Source organism: Mustela nivalis (genome assembly GCF_964662115.1).
Source record: "Mustela nivalis genome assembly, chromosome: 12".
NCBI lineage: Eukaryota > Metazoa > Chordata > Mammalia > Carnivora > Mustelidae > Mustela > Mustela nivalis.
Window position 1 is genome coordinate 73255024 of NC_139031.1, and position 26854 is coordinate 73281877.

The following is a 26854-nucleotide window of genomic DNA, read 5'->3' on the forward strand; positions in this document are numbered from 1 at the left end:
TATTTCTTTATTTGACAGAAAGAGATCACAAGTAGGCAAAGAGGCAGGCAGAGAGAGAGGAGGAAGCAGGCTCCCTGCTGAGCAGAGAGCCCAATGCAGGACTCGATCCCAGGACCCTGAGATCATGACCTGAGCCTGAGCCGAAGGCAGAGGCTTAACCCTCTGAGCCACCCAGGCACCCCTGCAATATCTTTTTCTATCCTTTTACTTTTAACCTATTTGTATCACTATATCTAAAGTGGATTTCTTTATACATTGAGTCTATTCTTTTTTTACCCAATCTCTTTCAACTGACACAGCATTTATATGCATTAAATGCATTTACTAATATGGCTGGATTTAGATTTATTGTTTTATAGTTTTTTGTTTACCCTTTCATTTTTTCCTTCCTTCTTTTGAATCATCTGAATATTTTTAGCATTCCATTTTAATCTATTTATTGGCTTTTTGGCCAAATCTTTTAGGATTTTATAGTAACTGCTTTAGCTCTTACAAAATAATACCTAATCTTTAACAGTCTACTTAGAGTTTTTATTTTACTATTTCAAGTGAAATAGACAACCATATTGGTCCCTTACTTTCTGATTTTTAAATGTCACTTTTGGGGTGCATGAGTGGCTCAGTAGGTTAAGCTTCTGCCTTTGGCGCAGGTCATGATCTCAGGGTCCTGGGATGGAGCATCGCATCACATTGCATCGCATCGGGTTTTCTGCTCAGCAGGGAGCCTGCTTCTGCCTCTCTCTCTGCCTGCTTCTCTGCCTACTTGTAGTCTCTGTCAAATAAAATCTTTTAAAAAAGTCACTTATACACGAAAACATAAAACATCCCAACAATTGTTGGTAATTTTCACTTTCAATAGTCATATGTTAAAGATCTTAAGAAGAGAAATAAAATCTGCTATTCAACTTCGATATATTCACCAGTTCTATTGTTCTTTCTTAATTGATGAAGTTCCAAGTTTCCCTGTAGTATCATCTCCCTTGTAAAGGGAAGAAGTTTCATTAGCATTCTTTTACATCAGATCTTCTAGCCAATTCTAGTTTTCCTTCATCTGAGTATTTACTTTGCCTTCACTCCTGAAGTACATTTCTACTGGATATAGAATTCTGAGTTTGCAGCTCTTTTCTCTTAGAACTTTAAAGATATTTTTCCACTGCTATTTGGTGTATCTTTGGCTATTGTCCAATATGTCTTGGAAGCTCTGTTCTTCAGATTAGGTAATTTCTACTGACCTATTTTCAAATTCATAAATACCTCTACTATCTCCATTCTGCTATAGAGCTCCACATAGTATTTTCAGATATTGTACTTCTGCATTCTAAAATTTACACTTGTTCTTTTTAAAAGTTTGTATTTCTCAATTCAGAATGTCTACTTTTTTTTTTTTTTTTACTCATTTTAAGAATGCTTACATCATGAAGCATGGTTATAATGGCTGCTATAATATCTTCAGTAGTTACTCTCAGGATGGCATCTTTGTCTTCTTTTGAGAACTGGTCATATTTTCCTAGTTATTCATACATGAGGCAATTTTGAGTTTTACACTAGATGTTTTTATATTATCTTTAAACTCTGAATTCTGTTAAAAAATCCTTTGGAGTATGTTGATTTTTGTTGTGCTTTGTTTTGGGAGGTAATCAGTCTGCTTAAATTCAGATAGCCAAGTTCTTTTTTGCCTCTTAACTTGGAAGAGATTTCAGTATAAGTTTAGTTTGTAAAGCCTTTGCTTTGGGTCTTTCCCATATATACCTGACATTCTGGAACCTGGCAGTATCCTAGCTCTGTACTCAGAATCTTGGGTGTGAAGCCAGAACTCATGCTGCTCATTAGCATATAGAATTAGGACATTCTTCTCTCCAGCTTTCTCTTCTCTGATAAGGATCCTCAGCTCTCAGGTCCTTCCTTTATTAATTTCTCTAGCCTGATGAAAGTTTTTTCTCTTTTACTAGAACTTTTTTTTACCTCTTTCCCCCACTGTCAAACAGATTTGGGCAACTTAAGCTGCACTTAGGTGAAAGCAGCAAGGAAAAAGAAAAAAAAATGGTCAAACTCCAACACTCTCTGACTCATAGAGGCTCTTTTGCCCTATTCTTTGGCCAAAAAAGAAGGTTACTGTTGGAGTTTTTGCTATCTGCGTCCTCAGGGCAAATAAGAACTGAGGCCCCCTGAGGTTAAAGCTAAGGATACAGGAGGGAAAAGAAATACACAGGACACTCACTCCTATAAAAATTTCTCTTCAAATTTTGGCATCTTTCCTCAGTCTGATGCTACTGTTTATTTTTTGATGTATACAAGTACTAGTTTTCTGTATTCTTTACAGAGTTTTTAGATGTAGCCAGTGGGAGAGAGGTATGGACTGAATTACCTCCCTTAAAAGTCATACACTGAAATCCTAACACCCAACATGATTATATAGGTAATTAAGGTTGAATGAGATCATAAGGCTGGGGTCCTGATCTGATTGGACTAGTGTCTTTATAAGCAGGCACATCAGCAAACATTCTCTATTTCTCTCTGCCATGTGAGGACAAAGCAAGAAGGTAACCACCTTCTTGCTTTTCCATCTATAAGCCAGGAAAAAAGTTCTCACCAGAATCACGATCAGCTAGTACCTTGATTTTGGACTTTCCAGTCTCCAGAACTGTGGGAAATAGATTTCTGTTGTTTCAGCCACCTAGTCTGTGACATTTCGCTATAGCATCCTGACTATAACAGACAGTTTGGATCATAGTGGGCTTACTCCATCTTGGCTAGAACTGTAAATTCAGTTAGGTTTTTCCATTGCAATTTTTGAAGGCTATAACATGGTAAGAGTACAGTGTAGTAAAAGACACAAGATAAATAGAACCCATGCTCCCTGAAAAAGGATACAGTAGAAAAATAAGGGAAGTTTTCTTAGGAAATTTGCCAGAGATAAGAAGAATGAAATGAAAAGTTAAGAATGCAAAGAGAAAAACCACCTGTAAGAAAAGCTTAAGAACCAGCTAGAGGGGTGCCTGAGTGGTATAGTCAGTTAAACATCTGACTCTTGGTTTCCCCTCAGGTCCTGATCCCAGGGTTGTAAGATCAATTCCAAGTTGGGTTCTGTGCTGAGACTCTCTCTTCCTCTCCACCTCCCCCCTTGCTGTCTCTTTTAATCTAAAATAAATATTTTTAAAAATAGAGGGGGGGTGCCTGGGTGGCTCAGTGGGTTAAAGCCTCTGCCTTGGGCTCTGGTCATGATCCCAGGTTCCTGGGATCGGGCTCCACATTGGACTCTCTGCTCAGCAGGTAGCCGGCTTCCCACGCCCCCCGCCCCCCGCCTCTGCCTACTTGTGATCTCTATCAAATAAATAAATAAAATCTTAAAAAAGAGAGACAGAGAGAGTAAACTGGCTAGAAAGAAAGGAATAAAAAGGAAGCAAGAATGCAGTGGAACTGGAAAATGAAATGACTAGTGAAATAAAAGCTTTAGTGGATAATAAGCAGGGGTATACCTCATGCTCAAGTAGGAAAGAACCTTGTAGACTCCTGCTTCTCCTTCTTCCTCTGCCCCTCCTCCTGCTCCTGCATGCTCTCTCTCTCAAATAATTTTTTTTTAAAGGATCCTTGCATCCAAGGGAAAAAATGGGATTTTCACAATGGAAATAGGTGGATTTATATAAATAGATAAAAATATATTATATACTATATCAGATAAACATTAACATATATAATAAAGTGATTTACATATTACAGTATATGTGATATATACTGTACTAATATATATATACATGCCTGAGTATTTTTTTTTTTTTTTGAGAGGTAGAAAGAGACTGAAGGGCAGAGGGAGAGGGAGAGAGAAAAATCTCCAGCAGACTCCACGCTGAATGCATAGCCCTACGTGGGGCTCATTCCAGGGACCCTGAGATCATAACCTGAGCTTAAATCAAGAGTCCAGCACTTAACTGACTGCATCATCCAGGCACCCCTGAGTATTTTTTAATGAAAAATATTTTGAAGCACATCACAATAGAGACTATCTAAAAGGAACTAATGAACACTGAAAATCAGGGCCATAGTTGTTTTATTTCAATATTACATAATTTGCCCATTAAGTTTAGCTATTCACTCAAATCAACAACAAAGGGCAAGGATAATTTTCAAAGAAGAGAAGAGAAAGTTTTGGAGCTCTCCTTAGAGATAGCACTAATGTGTCTATGGAGTGGGAAACAATGAATTTTAGGAACATCCTCCTGCTACCTAACACAGAACAAAAGGAAAATTGGAAATGCCAGATAAAATATAACAAACACACTTAAAAATACAGTTGTGAGTTAAACAACTGACTCTTTGTTCCCCCTAAGGTCATGACCTCAGGATAGGGCAAGAGAGCCCTCCTCAGCTCCAGGCTCAACTGCTTCAGATTCTCTGCCCATCCCAGCGCTCTCAAATAAATAAATAAATCTTTAAAAAATTAAAATAAAATAAAATATAGTTAGCACATGAAAAAAATCACAGAAATTCTTAGAAAGCCAAAAATGACAAATAAACAGTAAATAAGGGAATTTATAAAAACCCTAAAGCTGAATATACCAAAATAGACTCAAAATATAGAAAGCAAAAATAGACCTATAAGAGTAACTTGATCCATCAGAATAATAAGTTTCAAATTTTTAAGTATTAATAGATCAAGCTGTCAAAAATGTAAATACACTCCAGGAACATAATCAGCAATTAGAGAATACACATTCTTCTCAAGATGAATCATTTATTAGAAGTAACCATAAGCTAAGCCATTAAGCAGAACTTACAGATTTCAAAAAATCATCCATAAAGACCAAATTCTTTGACAATTCTGTTAACATAGAAGTAAAAATGAAAAGGTAAAATTCTTGTTTCCAGTGACATTAAAAATTAACTTCTAAATAACACATAAGCCAAAAAAGGAATAATAATGAAAAGTAAAATTTACCTAAAAATCAATATGGGTAAAAATATTATATATCCCAACTTGCACATGTAACTAAAGCATTACCTGGAGAGAAGTTTGAAAAATAATCTGCTAGGGGCACCTGGGTGGCTCAGTGGGTTAAGCCTCTGCCTTCAGCTCAGGTCATGATCTCAGGGTCCTGGGATTGAGCCCCATATCGGGCTCTCTGCTCAGCAGGGAGCCTGCTTCTTCCTCTCTCTCTGCCTGTCTCTTTGCCTACTTGTCATCTCTGTATGTCAAATAAATAAATAAAATCTTTAAAAGAAAAATAATCTGCTAGGAGCCCAACATAACAAAATAGACTCAAAGAAAATGTAACAGAAGAAATAATGATATGATTAGCATACAATATGATCAAAAAAGCCATAAGTTAATTACCTGAAAGACTAATCATATTAACAAATCTCTGGCAATATTGTTTATGAAAAAAAGGGGAAAAAGAAATAATATTAGAAATGCAAAAGGGAACCAACTGGCCAACAACTACATGGAAAATAATAGCACCAGGTATCCACTAATGGAAATTTCATTCTTTCACAAAAACGTAAATGAAATGCATCAAATCCTTCAGAAGAAGGCGAAGATGGTTCACAAATAATGAGGGTAAGGAATAAGTTTTTTAGAAAAAACAGAATCTTAGTTTTAAAAAATTGTTACAAAGATGAACATGTGCCTTAAGTTTTATTCTTTCCGTCTCTTCAGTAAGCTTCAACTTTCTAAAATCATTTAAATTTATTGACTTTTAAAATGTGCCACATTGAAAGGGAAAAGTACAACTAACTAGGCATTAAACAATTAAGAGGGCACAGAGAAGAAAAAATAGTGCAAAGAATAGAGATGAGAAGTCATAAACAACCTGAAGAGATCTATAAACACACACATACCCTACTTGGCCCAGGGTTTTTACTGGCAAAATCTAACAACAATTCCAAACTAATAGAAAATTCTTACAAAGAATTTAAAAAGATAAAACACCTCTGATTAATTTAGTGAAAATAATATAATCTTGATAACCAAACAAGTACAAAAGAGAGAAACTACACAGAACAAAAACTCCTACAGTATTAACAAACTAAATCCTAAATCTGGCCAAGTATATTAAAATAATACATGAGGGGCGTCTGGGTGGCTCGGTGGGTTAAGCCGCTGCCTTTGGCTCAGGCCATCATCTCAGGGTCCTGGGATCGAACCCCACATCAGGCTCTCTGCTTGGCGGGGAGCCTGCCTCCCCTTCTCTCTCTGCCTGTCTCTCTGCCTACTTGTGATCTCTGTCTCTCTGTCAAATAAGTGAAATCTTAAAAAAAAGAAAAAAAAAGATTTAAAATGATACATGAGGCTCAAGCTGGATTTATCCCAAGATTATACAGATGATTTAACATTAGGAAAACCATTTATGTAAGTCTTCATATTAAAAAATTAAAGAAGAATTCTAATTCCAGATAAGATAAAGTAGATGCTCTTTCTTTTTCCTAAATGCAAATACAAACTCTCAATATTACATATAAAACAAGTATGAGAGGACTCGGAAGATGGAGAATAAAAGGAAGACTGGCCAGGGACACTGGAAGCCAAAAAATGACACAGCAGGTAAGTTTCCTTGTCTTTTAAGTCCCAGACTCTGCTAGACACATTAGCAACCTGAAACAGGCTGGCCTTCTCTTGAGTGTTCTCAGTTTTATTTAATGGTGGAAACAAAACTTTTAACAGTCTAATGTGGTTCTAATCTTTTGTAGGGGAATATTTAAAGCAATTATATGTATTTTTAAAAGTTTTTAATTTTAATTCCAGTATAGTTAACATACAGTGTTATATTAGTTTCAGGTTTACAATACAGTGATTCTACAATTCTATATAATATTCAGTGCTCGTCATGAAAAGTACACTCTTAATGCACCCACCACCATTTCCTCTCTGGTAACTACCTGCTTGTTCTCTTTAGATAGTTAAAGTCTATTTCTTGGTTTGTCTCTTTGTTTTTCCTTTGTTCACTTGTTTTCTTTGTTAAATTTCGCCCGAGTGTTATCATATAGTATTTGTCTTTCCTTTATTTTCTTTAGCATCATACTCTTTAGGTCCTTCCATGTTTTTGCAAATGGCAAGATTTCTTTTCCTTTTTTTTTAAAGAGAGATAGTGATAGCTTGAGCACAGGTGAGGGCAGGGGGAGGGGCACAGGGAGAAAGAAAATCCTGAGTAGGCTCCAGGCTCAGTGTAGGGCCCGGGTGGGGCTCACTCTCATGACCTAAGCTGAAATTGAGTTGGATGCTTAACCAACTGAACCACCCAGGCATCCCATTTTTGGTATGGTTAAATAATATCCAGTGCGTGCGCATGCGAACGCGTGTGTATGCAGAGCATATTTTAAAAAAGATTCTATAGGGCACCTGGGTGGCTCAGTTGATTGTGTGGCTGCCTTTGGCTCAGGTCATGATCCTGGAGTCCTGGGATCGAGTCCCACATCAGGCTCCCAGCTCCATGGGGAGTCTGCTTCTCCCTCTGACTTCCCCTCTCATGCTCTCTCACTCTGTCTCTCTCTCTCTCTCAAATAAATAAATAAATAAAAACTTAAAAAAAAAGATTTTATTTATTTATTTGTCAGAGAGAGAGAGAGAGAGAGAAATAGAGAGCAAGCACAAGAAGAGGGAGCAACAGGCAGAGGGAAAAGCAGGCTCCCCTCTGTACAAGGAGCCCGATGCAGGACTCAATCCCAGGATCCTGGGATCATGACCTGAGCTAAAGGCAGATGCTTAACTGACTGAGCCACCCAGGTGTCCTAATGTACCACATTTTCTTTATCCATTCGTATATTGATGAACACCGGCTCTTCCATAATTTGGCTGTTGTAAATAATGTTACAATAAGCACAGGGATACATATATCCTTTCAAATTACTGTGTTTGTATTCTTTGGATAAATACCCAGTAGTGTGATTACTGGATTATAGGGGTAGTTCTATTTTTATTTTTTTTTCTATTTTTAATTTTTTAAAGCAACTCTATTATCAATGGAGGAGAATGAGGAAAATGAAGAAAAGTGTGGCTTTTAAGTTTAAGACTGGAAAATGATAACATTCATAGACTGTGATAAATTATGGATATACAAAGTAGTACCTGAAGCAACCACTAAAAAATTTATACAAAGAGGAGTACTCAGAAACAATATAGATAGACAAAAATGGAATTCTAAAAACCATCCACATAACCCACAGGAAGACAAGAAAAGGAAAACAGAAAAATCAAAACCAGAGAGAACAGAAAACTAAAAATTAAAATGGAAAGCCTATTGTATTTACCATGTTCTTTCTTGCTTCTTTTATCATCTAATTTCTGCTTGAAGACAGTTCTTTGCCCAGTCTACTGGTAAAAAATTCCTTAGTTTTCCTTGACTTGAGAATGTCTAGATTTTCCCTTTATTACTAAAGGATAATTCTGCTGGATAGAGGAGTCTGTGTTGGCACTTTTCTCTTAGCACTTGAAAGAAGTGCTTCCATGGTTTCTGATGAGAGATCTATCATTCAAATTGTTTTTCCCCTACAGACAGAGTGTATTTCTCCTGCTACTTTCAACATTTTTTCTTTGTCTTTATTTCTCAAAAGTTTAATTATAATATGTCTTGGCATGAATTTCTTTGGATTTGTATTATGATTCAGTTTTTCAAATCTATATGTTTACATCTCTTGACAAATTTGGGAAATTTTCAGTCATATATTTTTAGCTCATTTTCAGTCCCTTCCTCTTTCTCCTCTTAGAGATACTCAAATGAAGAGTTAGATCTTTTGTTATAGTCCCACAGGTCTCTGCAGGTCTATTTATTTTCTTTAAGTCCACTTTTAAATTTTGGATTATTTTTAGTCTTTGTTGTTTAGATATGTTTCTGTCTTCTAGTTCACTGATTTCTCTGTCCCCTCCATCTTCCTGTTGAGCCTATCCATTGAGTTTTTATTTTGGTTTTGTACTTCTCAGTAACAAAATTTCTATTTGGTTCTTTCTTATATCTTCTATATCTTTGGTGAAGTTATCCACTTTTTCATTTATCTCAAGAATGTTTGTAACTGCTCACTAAAGCATTTTTATAAACCCATTTTATTAAACTTATGATTTTTGTCACTAATACTTAGTATCTCTGTCATCTTAGTGTTGATAACTATTGATTGCCTTTTATCATTCAAATTGAGATCTTCCTAGTTCTTGGTATGATGAGTCATCTTCAAATAAAACCTGGACATGTTCTTTTCATAAGTCTCAGGACCTTATTTAAAACTTCTCTTTTCACTGGCTCTCTTTGACAGTTCTAGCAGTGGAAGGGAAGGAGAAAGGGGCACCACTCCATTACTTTCAAGTGGAGGAAGAAGTCCACTTTTCCCATTTGGCTTCCACTGACATTTGAGTGTGGGGAGTCCTCACTGCTGCTGGGTAGAGGTGGGAGTCCAGGCTTTCTACATGGTCTCCATTGACAATGACCTGGGAGTAGCCTTGATAGTGCTGGGTAATGGTGAAAGACATAAGTCTCCAACAGGTCTCTTCCAATCAGCCTCAGAATGGCAGGGAGATGACCCCTCATTACTGCTGGGTGGAAATGGAAGTCCAGGTTCTTTATTAACATAGTGGTGGTGGAAGTTAGATGAGAAGGGAAGGCTCACAACCAGCCAGAAAGGAAGAAGTCCCAGTTCTCTGCTTGGCCTTCTCTGATACCACACTGATGGTGGTGGTGGTACAGTGTTACATCTCATGAGGACAGAAAGTTCTAAGTTCTCCATTTAGCTTTTTGTGGCCTGGGTGGGAGTGGTACTAGCCTTTTTCTGTGTCATTTGGCTGGAGGAGGGAATGTCTAAAAGTAATCCATCTTGGACTGCCTATGTGATTTGGTTAAGCGTCTGACTCTTGGTTTCAGCTCAGGTCGTGATATCGGGGTCATGAGATTGAGCCCTATGTCAGGCTCCATGCTCAGTGTATAGAGTCTGCTTGAGATTCTCTCTCCCTCTCCCTCTGTACCCCCTGCTTGTGCTCTCTAAAATAAATAAATAAATCTTAAAAAAAATTAAAAGTAAAAGCTCTTTGCCTTGCTTTCTGTACCTGCTATTGTTTATAGTCTACTGGCTTATCCAGTCTTGGATATACAAGGCAAGCAGAAAATCAAAGAACCCATCAAGTCATTCCCAAAGTCATACAGTTCCTAGAAAGTCTCCCTTCTTCTACCTTTTGGAGTCTTCTTTTTTTTATATATATATAATAATGTCCAGGGTTTTAGATATACTTAGTGAGAGATATAGGGGAAAGTATCTCCTCTTCATCTTTAGAAGTTCTCCTAAATTTCTTTTTTGGAGCCAGCTCATCCATCTCTAAAGTGGATGACAAAGGAAACAATACTATATTTATCCCTATCAAACTTGTACACAGGCAACTTACTAGAGAACTAACTAAAATATTAAATAAGGAATAGTTCAATTTTCTAAAAACTATGGGATTTGACTTGGTCTTAATTTCAATGTAAACCCAAAGTGTGATATGGGAATCAAAATGTCACTGTAATCTTAAGTTCTGAACTAATACAGAGTTCACCTCTCTGAAACCCTTTACTCAGCTTTTAGTATCAGATTTTAAGAGCAATACTAATAAACCACTGATAAACCAGAAGAATAAGAGAGTGGTGGTTCCGAACATTAAAGGAACTAGAGCTACATTACCTAGAAAAATGGGGGACTAAGGAGAAAGGATTCTATAATAGCAATGTTTTAATATTTATTAGGCTCAAAACTAGAAAATTGTGACTGACAATAGATCAAAGCAGAGTCAGATAGGTTGGCTTTATTTATGTAAGATTTTTCTATCAATCTAAACTGCCCCCAAATGTGATGAACTGCTTTATTATCCTTAGTTCCCCCATCGGAAGTATTAAAACCAAGACTATATGTCCACCAGTCACAAATATTGTTGAGTGGACTGCTTCAAGAGAGAGCCTAGAATAATTTTTAATCTGTGACTCATGGCGCTACCTGAAGTGGCACTATAGAGTTATAGGGTGGGATACAATGGCTGCTGAGCAGGTAAAACATCCAATTACCCCAATCTGCTTAGACAAGACATTCCACTTATATACCCAGCATCTGCAGTTCCTTTCTATTAGGGCAGGTGCAGATGGGGTGGAGAGAAAGATGATACTTTAAAAAAAAAAAGTCCAAAAATTAGCTAAGATCTGAACTGAGTTCTCTTTGAATTCTATATTTGTGATTAGTTCCCAGTTCTCAGCTATATTCCAGAAAAGTAAGATCATCACCTTATTGAACAATAACTGTAAACAGGATAATGTATGTCATTTTAAAAGCTTCCTTTCAAAAATTAGGGGACTTTTAAAATGAATAAAGAAATCTGTTTCAAGTTTTCTACTTTACCTGTGTCAATACAGCCTATTTTGTGCCTGGAGGTAGATTTTATCTTTCTCCAAAAAAATTTAATATCTAAACTAAATGTCCTTTTATTAAAAAAAAAAAGTAGCTGGAGAAAAGTAAATCTCACAAACCCACAAAGTTATACATTTTAAATTTGTACTTCTATAAAGGCAAACATTGGAAAAATTGGTAGTTATATACTAAATTTTGGTGTACTATCAAAATAATTATATAACTTCTCCAAATGTAAAAGCAATTTGTTATATGCTAGAATACTAAAATAACATATGGAAGTCTGTAGATGCTTAAGTCTTTAAAATACTTCATCTCAAAAATTAAAGATTATTGCATGCTTCATATCTATACCAATCAGAGTGACCATATTTGTTAATGTACAGGAGATTTTTAAAAAAATGTATATTAAATTATTAATTTTGCTTAGCTTAAAAAGGTAATATAAATTTCATTGTCTCATCATTCTTACTGTCTTAGTCATACTAGTGGAATTCTTATCCATGAATCAACCAGGGATTCCATTTTCAACATGGTAATTCACTGGCTCCTCAGAAATGACACTTAAGTAATTCCAAAGGTCTATCATCTAGACTTTGCTGAGGCAGGATTCAGAAGATGGCGGGCTAGTGTGCAGAAGGGGTCCATGTATGTGGTCATGGGCCTGCCCAGTCACTTTGCATGGATATCTCAACATGGCCTGTTTTCTTCTGATAGCTGCTTATGTATTTTGTGAAGAAATCATATGCTAAATGGTATACTCAATCAAAGGAACTGAAGTATTATGATAAAATATTTGTAAACATTAAAGTATATCAAGTTCTACTGTGTTGCATGTGTTTTTTAATCATGTATTATTTATAAATTTATATGTAAAAATTTTAAATATTACACCACACAATATAGTAACCCAAACAATATGTCAAAATACTCTCCTATCCTTTGCTTTTATAAAAACTTACTTTCTTATAAAAGGTAACATTAATGGCAGAAATTTTAGGAAATACAGGACAGCAAAAATAAAAATGTAACTTTTTAAATGCAAAAATAACAAACTTTTAACAGAAAAGCATCAGTGATTTTATGGACCTCATTTTAAATTGCAAAGGGCTGACCGAATCCAGATTTTCTTTTCCTATGTAATTAAATTCAACCCTTTGATATAGGTCCGGAGGACTGCTCAACTTATATAAACATTTAGGAGTAAAGCTTGAGGCTTTCAGCATCATAAACCACAGAAAAGAATTATCCTTTACCTTAAATTTGATATTCTAATAAGTTATATTACCAAAGCAGGCTACTGATTTAAAACTGTACCATTAGGATAGTAAAGATAATAAAAAGTTAAGTGAAAACATCTGATGATCAAGTTTCCTTTAGGAAGACCAAGGTAATGGAATTAATGTAATAAAGTTATTATTTATTACTTCTAAGTGTTATGTTGCATAATATTTCTTTGTATTATCATCTGTATTTTACAGGTATTTTAAAAGTAAACGTATTTTATAAATCTGAGAGACCACAGCTCCCATCTTACCTTTCAAGGTTTAAGAGATTTATCTTTCTAATGTAAATATATTTACTGACTTATTTTAAAACCATAATTGTGCACATTTTTTACATACCTCTTTTAACTATTTATGGTGAAAAGCTTTTTAAAGATTTTGAAGTTTAATGAAGTGGAGATTAAGCAAAAAACTTCATGCCTGGATGCTTCTTTGTAAGGTAGTTAAAATACTATCTAGTAATCTTCAAAGATGGGCTACTTTTTAATTTAAGCTTTCATTTTAATTACTTAAAGAAAGTGACTCTGCTCCATGTATCTGACACTTAATGCATTCAACACTTTTAATACATCCTGGAAACAGGCATAAATTGGAGAACAGAAATTCATTTCCAGGGACAAAGGATAGGTCAAAAGACTAGGCATTCTAAGATCAGTTTTATGTTTCTTAAGATGCAATATGGCTATTATCTAAATCATACCAGACTGTATGGATTCTAAAATTTCAAGCTTATAAAAAAGAAAGTTGTTGTGAGACTAAAAATACATTGATTCTGTTACCTTTTAGCCGGTGACTTAGAATCTGTTCCAAAATAGCTGCAAAATTGTTAAATTCAGGAGAGGAATCATCAATTGTCTCAAAGCAGGACCGATCAATCAGGGTCTTCACAGAAAACCTGGGAAAGAAAGAGTTAATTCATTCACCTAAGTAGGAAAAATGGAAAGAAGTATTATAAAGTATTATAAAGATACTTCATAAGTATTATGTATACTGAAAACTCTACTTATTCAAATTTTCTCTGTGATTAGAAAATTTTACACAGACACCAGTCTTTCAGTTACATACTTCCTATCTATCGAACACAGTAAGACTTAGGAGTAGCTCATGGTCTTCACGGACATTAAAATCAGAATTTGAAAATGATCTAAATTATTAAATCCAAAAACTCAAAAGCTACCCTATAGCTAATAAGAAATTTAAGTGTCTGACCCAAACGCTTTTAAGAGTTTTAGAGCACAAAATTGAATGAAACAGGATGCAAGTATGCATGAGGTGTAGATCCAAAGTTTTTCTGAGCTTCATAAAAAGGAAAAATTACAAATCTGTAAAGTGTGCTGTATTTTTCCTTCTTATCAGAATGTCCCTTGTCTCTGTTTTTGACTGTCATAATCAATGTGTTTTCCAAGACTCAGCTCAAACGCCACCTCTTCAATGAAAAATTATCTCCTGTATGTTCCTAGCACGAGCATTTTGTTTGTAGGGCCCCGTAAGAGACCATTCCAGTTTATCTTACTGTTGTTATCTGTAGTATCTATCTTACTAGAATATAAATTCCTTCAGGGCAACTATAAATGTGTGGAAACATATCTTCTGCACATTTAAAATTTCCTCAGCTTCAGCAGAGAGGATCCCTTGTCATTAACTACTTGATTTATATGTAAGCTCTATTATGAAAGAATAGGAAAGAAATATTTACATGCCAATACCATGGCAAGACAAAAGAAAAAGTTTATGATTGTTTACATGTAACCACATTCATGTCACCAGCATCAAAGCTGGGATACAAAACAGTTCTGTCATCTCAAGCAATTGCTTCATGCCATGCCTTTATAGTCATACCCTACAAAGGGTGAAAAATGAGTGCCTACGGAAGGACAATCAGTGAGGAAGGAAGAAATAGGGCAAACTATGACATTTTTAAGCAATTAGAAATGTAAACTATGAGGGAGATAAAGGAATACAAACTACTTCTTAGGTTTTAGTCTTGTTGGTTTATACTATTCAATCAGGACAGAAAATAGAAATAAATATAAAGGGTAATATAAAGAGATCTTTTTATATGATTACATCTAAAAACACTACACTAAAAATTCTCTTTGTCTCCAGTTATAATGTGTAGGGAAATGAAAAAAAGTAGTAAAACATTTATGTAGTACACTATAATTTAAAATATTAGAAATACTGAGAATTTAAGGAGTTTTCTTTGTAAAAAAAAAAATTACCAACAGTAGTTTGCATTCTTACTGGATAACTTAAAAATATGGAGTGAGTGTATTTTCTATGCTTTGGCAAATTATTCCTTTCTAAGTGTGGACCAGTTTCCAACATTTTATCCTTTTGCATTTTCAACTGTGAAAATCTTAGGGAGGCCTTATAATGTGAAATGGCTTGCCACCACTTTGCTGAGACCTCCTTTTTGTCATAACCACTCGGTGGTTATGACACTTAACTTCACTATGTTCTACCTAAATTCCCTTGAATAGCAGAAATGTCAATATTCCCATGATAAACAAATTCTTTCTTTCTCTTTTTTTAAGATTTACTTATTTATGTTAGAGAAATTGAGAGAGAAAGAGCAAAAGCGGGAGGGGTAGAGGGAGAGGGAGACTCTGAAGCAGACTATGTGCGGCTCAATCTCAGGACCCTGAGTTCACAACCTGAGCCAAAACCAAGAGTCAAACATTTAACCAACTGTGCCACTCAAGACACCCTTGTGATTAACTATTTCTTCTGTAATTCCACTTAAGTTCAATTCAAATTTCACTTCTAGTGTCAGCACTTTAATTTCTTTAACACATTTTCATCTCTGTTGGACAATTCACTCTTTTAATTACCCTTATTTTGTAAAACATCATGTGGGTTTATCACCAAGACATAAGGAAGCTATACAATTACATGTTTTGATTTCTGTGCATGAACTAATAACACATGCAGAGTGACCAGTGCTAGGCAGACTTAGAAACAAATGATGTGAGTGGTCACTGATTGTGGTGTGCATATGTTATTAACACACTGAGTTGTAGACTATGGTGCCAACAACAAAATCTCATCTTTTAAGCAATTACAGTTAAAGAACCATGGTAGTCAAACTCAAACTGTGTTGGTATAGGCTGGTAGTAAACAAATTGTAGTAACTGAAACAGTACATAGTAGAACTGCACAAATTGAGGACTGCCCCATTTATTAATTACAAACAGAACAATTCATTGCATGTTAGCATAAATAATGTATAAAATATATCTTTTCCAAAACAAGAAAAAATTAGCCAGAATAGCACTGCTGTAGCTCTTTGCAAATATCTTTAATGTGTTGAACAGAAGAGAATAAATCCTCCCATCTGCTTCTGTGGTCAGTCTACTTTAGTATTATACACCAAGCAGCCTCTGAAAAACACTACAGACTTGTTAAAGAATGGGAACAAAAAGGCAGATACTTTCTTAGAACTGTTAAGAAAATAATTTCTGACCTTTGGACCTCTGAAGAGGTGAGGGTCTGGGAGTATACTTTGAGAACTACTACCTAAGGCATTTTTTGTATGTAATGAAATAACATTTCTCTTAGGTAACCAGAATAGTAGTAATTATATATTCTTGAGAGCACTGAGAAAATAATTATTCAAATAATTTTCAACCTTCTTTGGTCAGGACAAATAACATTTACCTAGGTGGATTAATGTTCAGTACATACGACTATCTATAACTACAACTGGGACTCAAAGGCAGAAGCCATTATGTACAGAAAAAGTAAGAACAGCTAAGAAAGAAGTAACACTGAAGTGGTCTCTGGTACCTAAAAGATAGTCAAGTTAGATAAACATCAGAGGCAATGCATGAGTAAATGAATAGAAACAAAAAGAAGGTAAACAGATAAACCAGGTTAGAGAAACTTGAAAACTTGTTTTTGTTCTTATGCCCATCTCATTGATAATATAGGGGAAAATTCTGCCAATCCTTAGCAAACTTTTAATAAGAACAAATAAGTACAATGTTCTTATTCAGTAAGAGATTGAAAAATGTTCCTAAAATGAATAAACGAAACCCCTAGTCTGGATTTTGACCTAAATAAAAGGAAACTTTGGAACATTATGGGGCGCCTGGGTGGCTCAGTTGTTAAGCGTCTGCCTTCAGCTCAGGTCATGATCCCATGGTCCTGGGATGGAGTCCCAGCATTGGGCTCCCTGCTCAGCAGGGAGTCTGCTTCTCCCTCCCTAAATCTCCCTGCTTGTGTTCCCTCTCTAGCTGACTCTGTCAAATAAATAAATAAAATCTCTTAAATAAATAAATAAATAAAATATGGCATTTAAGACTGTAATGCGTATCAGCAAAATGAACAGAAATTTTTACTTAAAAATAACACAGTACTTATTTCATCAAAAAGAGCTATGTTTGGGGACACCTGGGTGGCTCAGTGGGTTAAAACCTCTGCCTTCAGCTCAGGTCATGATCCCAAGGTCCTGGAGTCGAGCCCCGCATCAGGCTCTCTGCTCAGCGGGGAGCCTGCTTCCCCCCTCTTTCTCTGCCTGCCTCTCTGCCTACTTGTGATCTCTGTCTGTCAAATAAATAAAATCTTTAAAAAAAAAAAGAGCTATGTTTAAATATTCAGTTTGTTTGTTTGACAGAGAAAGAGTGTTCAAGGGTTGGGGGGGGAGCAGCAGGCAGAGGGAGAGGGGGAAGCAGGCTCCTGCTGAGTAGGGAGCTGATGTGAGCTCCATCCCAGGACTCTGGGATCATGACCCGAGCTGAAGGCAGATGCTTAACCATCTGAGCCAGCCAGGTGCCCCTGGATATTCAATTTCTACCAATAAAAATTTGATAAGATTTTTGTCACTATTATCTTCCAGAAATAATACCACAAATTATCCACATTGTAAATTATAATGGGAAGATAGACCATGGATATTAATACATATATATTTGAAGCACCAAGAGCCATACACACATCAGTTGTCAATAAAATATATGCATCTTTTTATTATCTTATCAGTAGCTTCTATTCCTACAGAAGACACTATTTGCCTGATGAAAACCTAGGGTGGTAAATCTCAGAACACTAAATTACTTTTAATCCAACACCTGAATAAAAATAAAAACAAAGTCCAGATATCCTAAAGCATACCTTTAGACACAAGTTCTGGTATTTCCAAGCATGAAGATATTTAAGGGTGAGAAAGCATTTTAAATACTCTATTACATCAAGGTTGATAAGGAAAAAAAATAATGTTTCCTGCCTTTGCTTCATCATTTATATCCTATTTTCTTCCTACCAACACAAATCAAAATTTCAGAAGGTAACTCAGTTCCTCAGAATCCATGTTTTACTTCTAGCTAGCCAAGTCTTCCCACTCAACACTTATTTCTCTAGAATTATGTAGCTAGCTCCATTATGCCAAAATAATAAGAATCTTTTCCTCCATAACACAGTAACTAGCTAAGATGTGCTATAAAAACCAAACCTGTAAAAAGAATTTCAATACATCTAAAAAAATATAACACAGATGCTGAGCTATTTCCTGATAAATGATGACATTAATATTAGTCATCTATTTCCTGAAAAGGACTGATTTTAAAATAATGAAATGACAATTTGATGAATGTCTAAAAATACCAAATCCAAGTCTAAGTAACAGCTTTTACATAAGAATTAAAAATTCAAAAATGTACATAAAAGGGTCATATAATGAAGCACAGTTGTTTTTTTTTTTTAAGATTTTATTTATTTATCTGACAAAGACAGAGATCACAAGTAGGCAGAGAGGCAGGCAGAGAGAGAGGGGCAAGCAGGCTCCCTGCTTTGCAGAGAGCCTGAGGAGGGCCTTGATTCCAGGACCCTGAGATCATGACCTGAGCCAAAGGTGGAGGCTTAACCCACTGAGCCACACAGGCACCCCTGAGGCACAGATTCTCTTTTCCTTTCAATGCCCAAAGAAAATTTTTGTTAGGTCAGAAATAGGAAAGAATGATTGTAAATAAAACCGTCGAACCTAAGAAAGCACAAACTACCTTCTTCTCTTTGGCGACATACCAGCAAAAATGAGATAGTTACCCAAACTATGTTTAAAAGATTTTCATTACCGTACATTAAACTAATTCCTCCCATGAGTCATAGATTTGTACACAATTTAACCATAAATAATTAAAAAGTAAAAATGTGAAAACAAAATATAAAATTAGTACTCTCTTAAATTTCTACATTACTGGAAAGAAACTGTTAAAAAGTAGAAATCTGCCTTTAATATTTGAGGCTCTGCATTAGTTATATATACATATATATTCACATACATGCAGAATGATCCAGTAGGAAAAAATACATTCCTATCCCCTTACAATAAGCAAACATGCTTCAAATACCATAAATTTCAGGATGCCTGGGTGGCTCAGTTGGTTGAATGTCTGACCCAATTTGGGCTCAGGTCATAGTCTCAGGGTTGTGAGATGGAGCTCACCTTCAGGCTCTGCAATGGTTGTAGAGCCTGCTTAGGATTCCCTCTCTCCTCTTTCCTCTGTACTCCCCCCACCCCTTGCCACTCTCTATCCCTCTTAAAAAAAAAAAAAAACAACAAACCATAAATGTCACACAAAACAGATTTTCTTACTTATACCATTAAATCTCTTCACCAAAGAATTATATCTGAAGATAACCAAAGTACATAAAAGCATCTAGAATCACCACATTTCAAAATGAAAAGGATTTCAGATAAGTAATTCATAATTTGTATTTTTAAGTAGAACATAACTATCTAAATCTTGCAATAAAATTCTTACCACTATTTCACACCAAAATTACAGAATTCCTTAGAATGTTTATTACTGCTAGTGGTCTTTATCAAAGGGGGAGGTAACTATCTTCTGCCATTAATACAGTATCCATCATCAATAATCAACAAGGACATGGATATCAGTAACTATGGATAATAACTTATTTCTTTTCTTATATTTTATACTAGAAACTAAAAAAAAATTTAGAATCAGAAATTTGTCTTCTTTTTTCAAGTATTATGAAAGTAAGAATTCCAAAACATCATGTGTATTTCACTTTAATTTTCTGTAATTTTAATCTTTTTATAATTAAAAAAAATTATTTACACATATCCTTTTAGCAGGAGTCTACAACTACTGTTACAGACCAAATCCAAACTGTTGCCAGTGGAACACAGGAAAAAAAAAGTCCCAATCAATTTATCTGAAATGGTAGCCTAAGTCTATCACTTAGACAAGACAATAGTCTTGACTATTTTAAAAAACTTTACCCTATATAAAAATTAAAAGGAGAGAGATAAGTGTATTTTTTTTAATTTTTTAAAGGATTTTATTTATTTATTTGACAGACAGAGAGAGGCAGGTAGAGAGAGAAAGGAAGCAGGCTCCCCACCAAGTAGAGAGCCCAATGTGGGGTTCGATCTCAGGACCCCAGGACCATGACCCGAGCCAAAGGCAGAGGCTCTAACCCACTGGCACACTCAGGCGCCCCAGAAAAGTGTATTTTAAGATATTTTTCCTCTCTGTACTTTTATTTATTTATTTTATTAAGCACCTGTGAAGTGCATGATTTTATTTCTTTAATAATTTATTTATTTTTATTATGTTCAGTTAGCCAACACACTGCATCAAAAACTAATAATGTACTATATGTTGACAAAAGTTCTTTTAAAGAGAATTGTTAATCTAAGTATTTTAAGAATGAGATACTAAATAATTAACATCTTGTATTACTATAGAAGCAGACTGATGACAACAGATTGCCCAACATAAGAAATAACATTAGATGCACTATATTTAAAAAAAAGGCAGGGGCAAGACAAAATTTTCCAAAAAATAACAAAAAACAAACAAACATCTAAAATTAGAAAGCTAATAAACCAAGAAAACTTCCCATCTTAAGACAAATTAACTTATTAAATCTCTTATATGAAATAACTCCCAATTAAAATCATTTTAATGAAGAATACTTTATGCCCTTGGACCACTTATTCTTCTAAAATCCAAATGCTCTTTATCCAATAACAAACAAGAATATTCAAGAAACACATTTTAACATCAATAAACTAGTAAACTAGATATTCACAGCAGCAATACAGCAATAGAAAGAATATCAGAAGGCCCTAGATTCAGACCTGTCTGTGCTATTATCCATTCCTGTCAAGACACTTAACCTCTCTGAACCTCAGTTTCCTCAGTAATCAATTACCAAATTATTGTGATGATTAGAAGAGATACCATACATAAAGGATTTTTCAACTTACACAAAAATTACTAAATGTTAGCACATACTCTTTCTTTTTAGAGCATCAGTATTTCACTGAATAACATCTAAACACAGAAAAAAGAGGCAAGAATTTCAAGTGTCTATGTGTAAACTCATCTTCTAAAGGACTTCACAGGAAGCAGTCATGGTTTATGAATATCAGAAATGCTAAGAAAATGATGGTTCCCATTTTCTGATTATATGGCTCAAATACAAACACATATACCCATGCACGATTTAGAACCAGTTCATATGTAGCCAGATACACTGAAGGAAGCATCTAAGAGGAAAGCACAATGTATTTTGAAACCAGATATATTTGGGTTTGAATTCTAGCAATGTTAGGTTTAAATATAAAATAAATCTGATTGAAATAGAAATTGCTTCATATATGAAGAGCATATTAAAGAATTTTCATTACTAGTCATAAATGCTCATCTAGCATTTTTCCTCCAAAAAGCATATTCTGCATGCATGAAATAAATTAATGTATCTTCATCAGATGTTAAACACAGTTGTTTCGTGTTTTAATTTTATTAAAATTTGTACATACATGTATGTATACCTGTATGTATATATGTATCATATACACACATATGTGTGTATACATATATAGGTATAAATAAATAAAAACTTTATATATATATAAATATATACTTATAAGTATATATTTATATATATATAAAGTTTTTATACTTATAAGTATATATTAATAAAATATATATATATATAAAGTTTTTATTTATTTATAAAGTTTTTATTTATTTATTTATTTGTCAGAAACAGAAAGAGAACACAAGCAGGGGGAGCTGTAGGCAGAGCAGAGAGAGGGAGAAGCAGGATCCCCACAAAGCAAGAAGCCTGATACAGGTCTTAGTCCCAGGATTCTGCAATCATGATCTGAGCCAAAGACAGACACTTAACCAACTGAGGCACCCAGGTATCTCTTTACTTACATTTTAATATTAATTTTGAGACTTCATCCAGAATACAAAAGATGTGTTAATTTTTAAGTGAATGTACTAAAAGAAATTAAAAATTTCAAAATCAAATGTTAAATTTGAATATATGGGGGATACTGTTACCTCTTATAAGGACAATCACCATTACCGGAAAAAATGGACAATGTGATTTTATTTAAGGCAAAAAAATGTGTGCATTTTGTGCATTTTCTTTTAGACAATATTTTCAAAACAGTATGCATTTTATATTTTTTACCCATTTTTGTGAAATAAGCTCTATAGACTTTAAAATTAGAGTAGATGCTTTGGTAAGGAAATACTAAAAAAAAATTTGTTTAGCTCAGCCTCACCTTTTTAAAAAAACTATTATTCGAACACTGGAAGAGATGAATTTTTTTCTATTTCCACATTAAATTGAATTAGCATAACTCCATTCAGAAGAAAGCAAATTCTACTGCTGAAACTATTAGACATTTAAAACTCCTCTGAGTAATCATTGGAGTGACTTTTAAAAAATAAGTGATGATGATTTTCTAATTCAACCTTCAACCTTATTTTGGAAATGTCATCCACTGCTATTATTCTTCACTAGTTATAGCTACCTCATTTGATAAACATGCCTACCATGCACTAAATGCTGGAAATAAACTAGATGCTAAGTAAACAGATTCCAGTGTTTGAGAAATTCACATTCTAGTAAAAGACAAAAAAGATAACTAGATTTCAGCATAATTGGGGCTATATTTATTTATGTAACCTATTCCAGATAAGACTTCAGATTGCTTATGAGGGCATATAAAATACCATCAGTTGGTTGCATAAATTAAAATTGGGGAAGATGAAAAATGTGGGAACAGACTAAGCAAGATGGAATAAATGGTGGTAGACTCATGTACGGAGTACAGCTAGAAAAACTGGGAGGAATTACAGGAATCATATGTTTGAAACCTGCAAAGAGTGGCTGAAACAGTAGGAATTAGAGAGGTTTAAGACTCCAGAAAGAAGAAAGCCAAAAATCAGTGCACTGCTATAGTTGCTTTTACCCAGGAGTGTCTGCTAGTTCTGAGTGTGGCAGGGCTAACTCCCACAGAAGGCTGCTAGGAACAGAAACACCAGGAAAGCTTTTGAAGGAGACCTGGGAAGACCTCAAACACCTTCTTGTCATCAGAAGACTAAAATCCTAATCAGAAAGCCTCTGGTTAACAGAATATAGCATTTGATAGTTCCAGAAAACAAAGTAATAGTTTAGGACTATTGGAGAAAGGGTGCTGAAAAATATACCTAATCTATGTTTAAAACTGTGGATGGTCAGGGGCAAATGAAAGGCTGAGCAAGACTTACCAGGGTTGAAATCCAGCCTGGATTTGGCACATCCCTGACTAGATGAAGGTGATCATCTACCACTCTAGCTTCCAGAAGAAGATAACATTAGTAAAGAAAGTGAGCACTACCCTGTATTATGAGCCATGGGCCCTAGTATGCTCTTGACCATGTTTTCTTCAAATTGACAGATGCACTCCACCTGTTTACTCTTCTGTGGTCTTTTCCTACTTTATGTTATGTTCTGATGAATACTTTTGACATAATGGTTGACAAAGGGTAAGTGTAATAGAACTTAAAGAACAAAAGTGCTGAAAAAATTTCATACTATCTGGCATTCAATAAAATAAATCTAGATATGCCAAAAAAAATAAGACCACATGACAAAGACAGGAAGAAAGAAAACTCAAAAGAGATGTAAGATGATATAAATATTCTAAATTAGAGATGAAAACTTTAGGATAACTATAATTAATATGACCTAGGGAAGACAGGAAAAGATGGATATAGATAAAAAGATACATATTTTTATAAGAGATTTAGAGTCTATTTTAAAAGAATTGAATCAAAATTCTAGAACTATCTAAAATTAAAAACTCATTTAATTTACTCAGTAGATGAGAAATAGTAGAACAAGATTAATGAAAAGGAAAAGAAGTCAATAGAAAATATACAAACTGAAGCAGAAAGAGAATAAAGAAGAGAAGATGCAGAAAAGGAAGAACCTAAGGCAAGTAGGCCCTGGTAAAATTTAACATACATGTAACTGGAGCATAAAAAGATAGTAGCCCAGGGACGCCTAGGTGGCTCAGTGGGTTAAGCTGCTGCCTTCGGCTCGGGTCATGATCCCAGCATCCTGGGATCGAGTCCCACATCGGGCTCCTTGCTTTGCGGGGAGCCTGCTTCTCCCTCTGCCTCTGTCTGCCATTCTGTCCGCCTGTGCTCGCTCTCTCTCCCTCTCTCTCTGACAAATAAATAAATAAAATATTTAAAAAAAAAAAGATAATAGCCCAAATTTTTCCAAACCTAATGGAAGAGCAATGGCAAGGGTAAATATGCAGGTAAATATAAATGTGTATTAACTGAATATCAAGTATAAATATAGCAGTAAGATTCTTGCAGAATTTAAAATATATATAGACAAAGTGTATAGGATGAGAAGGAATAAATTAATTAAATTTATATTACACTGTGATAAATCAAGAGTAATTGCCAAAAGAATGGGAACCTAACATAAATACAAAATAAGAAAAAAAATTATGACTACCAAGTTCACTGAGAGAAAAACTAGAATAGTGGAATTTTAAAAAAATACAGATATATAAGAAGGCAAGGAAAGAGAAAAAAGTCAACATAAAACAAAGAGAAAAATGGTAGCTATAAACCCAAATACAATAACATTAAATATAAATGGGCTAAATACTCTACATAAAAGACTAGATAAAATCCCAAACTCAATTCTATCCTGCCTATTAGAGACACTTTAAATTTAAGGACAAGAAGATTAAAAGTGAAGGATGGAAAAAGAGACACCATACAAACATTAACTGAAAGAAAGCTGTTTTAACTCTATTAATAGCAGACAAAATAGACTTTAAGACAGTAACAGTATTAAAGAAAGATATTTCATGGTGACAAAGGAATCCAACCCCTAGGAAGAAGTCACAATAAGATTTATTTATTTTTTTGAGAGAGAATATAAGCAGAAGGGGCAGAGGGAGAGAGAATCTGAAGCAGAGCTGGATGCAGGACTTGATCTCATGAGCCTGAGATCACGGCCTGAGCCAAAATCAAGAGTTGGATATTTAACCAACTGCCTGACCCAGGTGCCCTAAGAGCTCACAATCCTAAATCTGTGCACACCCAATAATAAAGCAACAAAATATTGACAGCAAAAATGACAGAACTAAAGGAAAATGACAGAACTAAAGGAGGAAATAGACAAAAGTATACTCAGAGACAGACCTTAACATATCTCTCACAAAATTAGACTAAGCATATAAAAAACTAGTACAGGATAAAGAATATATGGAAAGCACAATTAACATACTTAGATACAATTAACATGGAACATGCAATCAATGACAGATTATATATATTTTTCAAACACACATGAAATATAAAAATTAACCATATACTATATTATAAAGCAAGACAAAATCTCAAATGTTTGAAGTCTTTCAGAGTATGTTCTCTATAAGTATAGTGGAATTAAGTTAAAAATCGTTATCTAAAAATAACTAGAAAATCCTTCACTATTTGAAAGTTAAATAATAAATTTTTAAATAACCCTTGAGTTAAAGAAATCCCAACAGAAATTAGAAAACATTTTAATCTAATTAATAGTAAAGATACAACATTTCAAATATTGTGAGCAATCCCAAAGTAATGCCAAATAAGGGCATCTCTAGATTTAAAAGGCATATATTAGAAAAGAAGAAAGGCCTAAAAACAATGATCTAAATTCCCATCTCAAGAAATTAGAAAAAAAAGAAAAACAGGAACTTAGAGTCAAGGAAATAATAAAGAAACCCATGAATTAAGAAATAAATACATGGCAGAGAAAACTAACAAAGCCAAAAGCTCACTTTTGAAAAGATACATAAAATTCATAAACTCCTAGCAAGCAAAAATACAAAAAAAACAGAAATTAGCAGTATCAGGAAAGAAAATGGAAACCCACTATAACTTTTTTAAACAATAAAGTGATATGAAGAGATTTGAAAGATCTTAAGAATAAATTTGGTAATATATACGAAAAACTCACTGAAGCCTGATTTGAGAAGAAACAGGAAATATGAGTTGTACAGTGTCTATTAAATAAATTGAATCTGTTACTAAAAAGACTTCCTACAAAGACAATTAGCAGTTCAGATTTCTTCCCTGGTGAATTCTTTAAAAAGTTTAAGAAAGAAATATTATTCTAATGCTATACTAGTTCTTCTGCTGAAGAATATTTCCCAACTTGCTTTATAATCTTAGTGACAAAACTAAACAAGGACACTGTAAGAAAGAACAATTACAGATAAATCTCTTCCCTGTACAGGTGAAAATCCCAAATGGAATATTAACTCATCGAATGCAAAGATAAGTATAAAAGATAATACAACACAATGAAGTGTTTTTGTTCTGGAGTAGTTTAACCTTCAAAAGTCAATCAATATGATTCACTACATAACCAGAAAAAAAGGAAGAGAAATTATGTATATTTTGATAGAAAAAAACATTTGATTGCAAACATTTACCCCATGGCAAAATTTTTAATATTTTCTGCAATACTGTGGTTATCCAGTGCAGTAACAGAAGAAAACAAAGGCATGAACTTTTAAACAAGCAGATAACATGACTGTATTCAAAGTTTAAAAAAATAAAAAATGGCAGAAAATCTGTTAGAATTAATAAGTAAATCTGGTAAGATTACTACATTACAAGACAATTATTTTAAAAGGTTGATTTTATGTCTATATACCAGCAAAAAAAGAAAATTTAAAAAATTTAGTGATCTGTTACCATATAAAAACATAAAAGAATAAGTTTAGAAAGGGACATACATATATTTTCAGAACTACAAATATTTTTGAGAAAAATTTAAGACTATTTAAGTACATGGAGGGTAATACTCTTTTTCTTGACCTGATTGCTAGTTACAAAGTAGCATCCTCTTCACAAAAATTCACTGAGCTGTACACTTATGCTATG

General features: G+C 34.3%; 1 protein-coding gene across 8 annotated transcripts in view; it reads right to left on the reverse strand.

Annotated features, from left to right (window-relative positions):
- The window catches only part of RUNDC3B (RUN domain containing 3B), a 147812-nt gene that overhangs the window by 115112 nt on the left and 5846 nt on the right, over positions 1–26854 (reverse strand). For all 8 annotated transcript variants that reach the window (XM_082692389.1, XM_082692386.1, XM_082692383.1 and 5 more), the window contains one exon: positions 13412–13527. In XM_082692389.1, coding sequence (XP_082548515.1) covers positions 13412–13527 — 116 coding nt within the window. The remainder of the gene's footprint in view (positions 1–13411; positions 13528–26854) is intronic.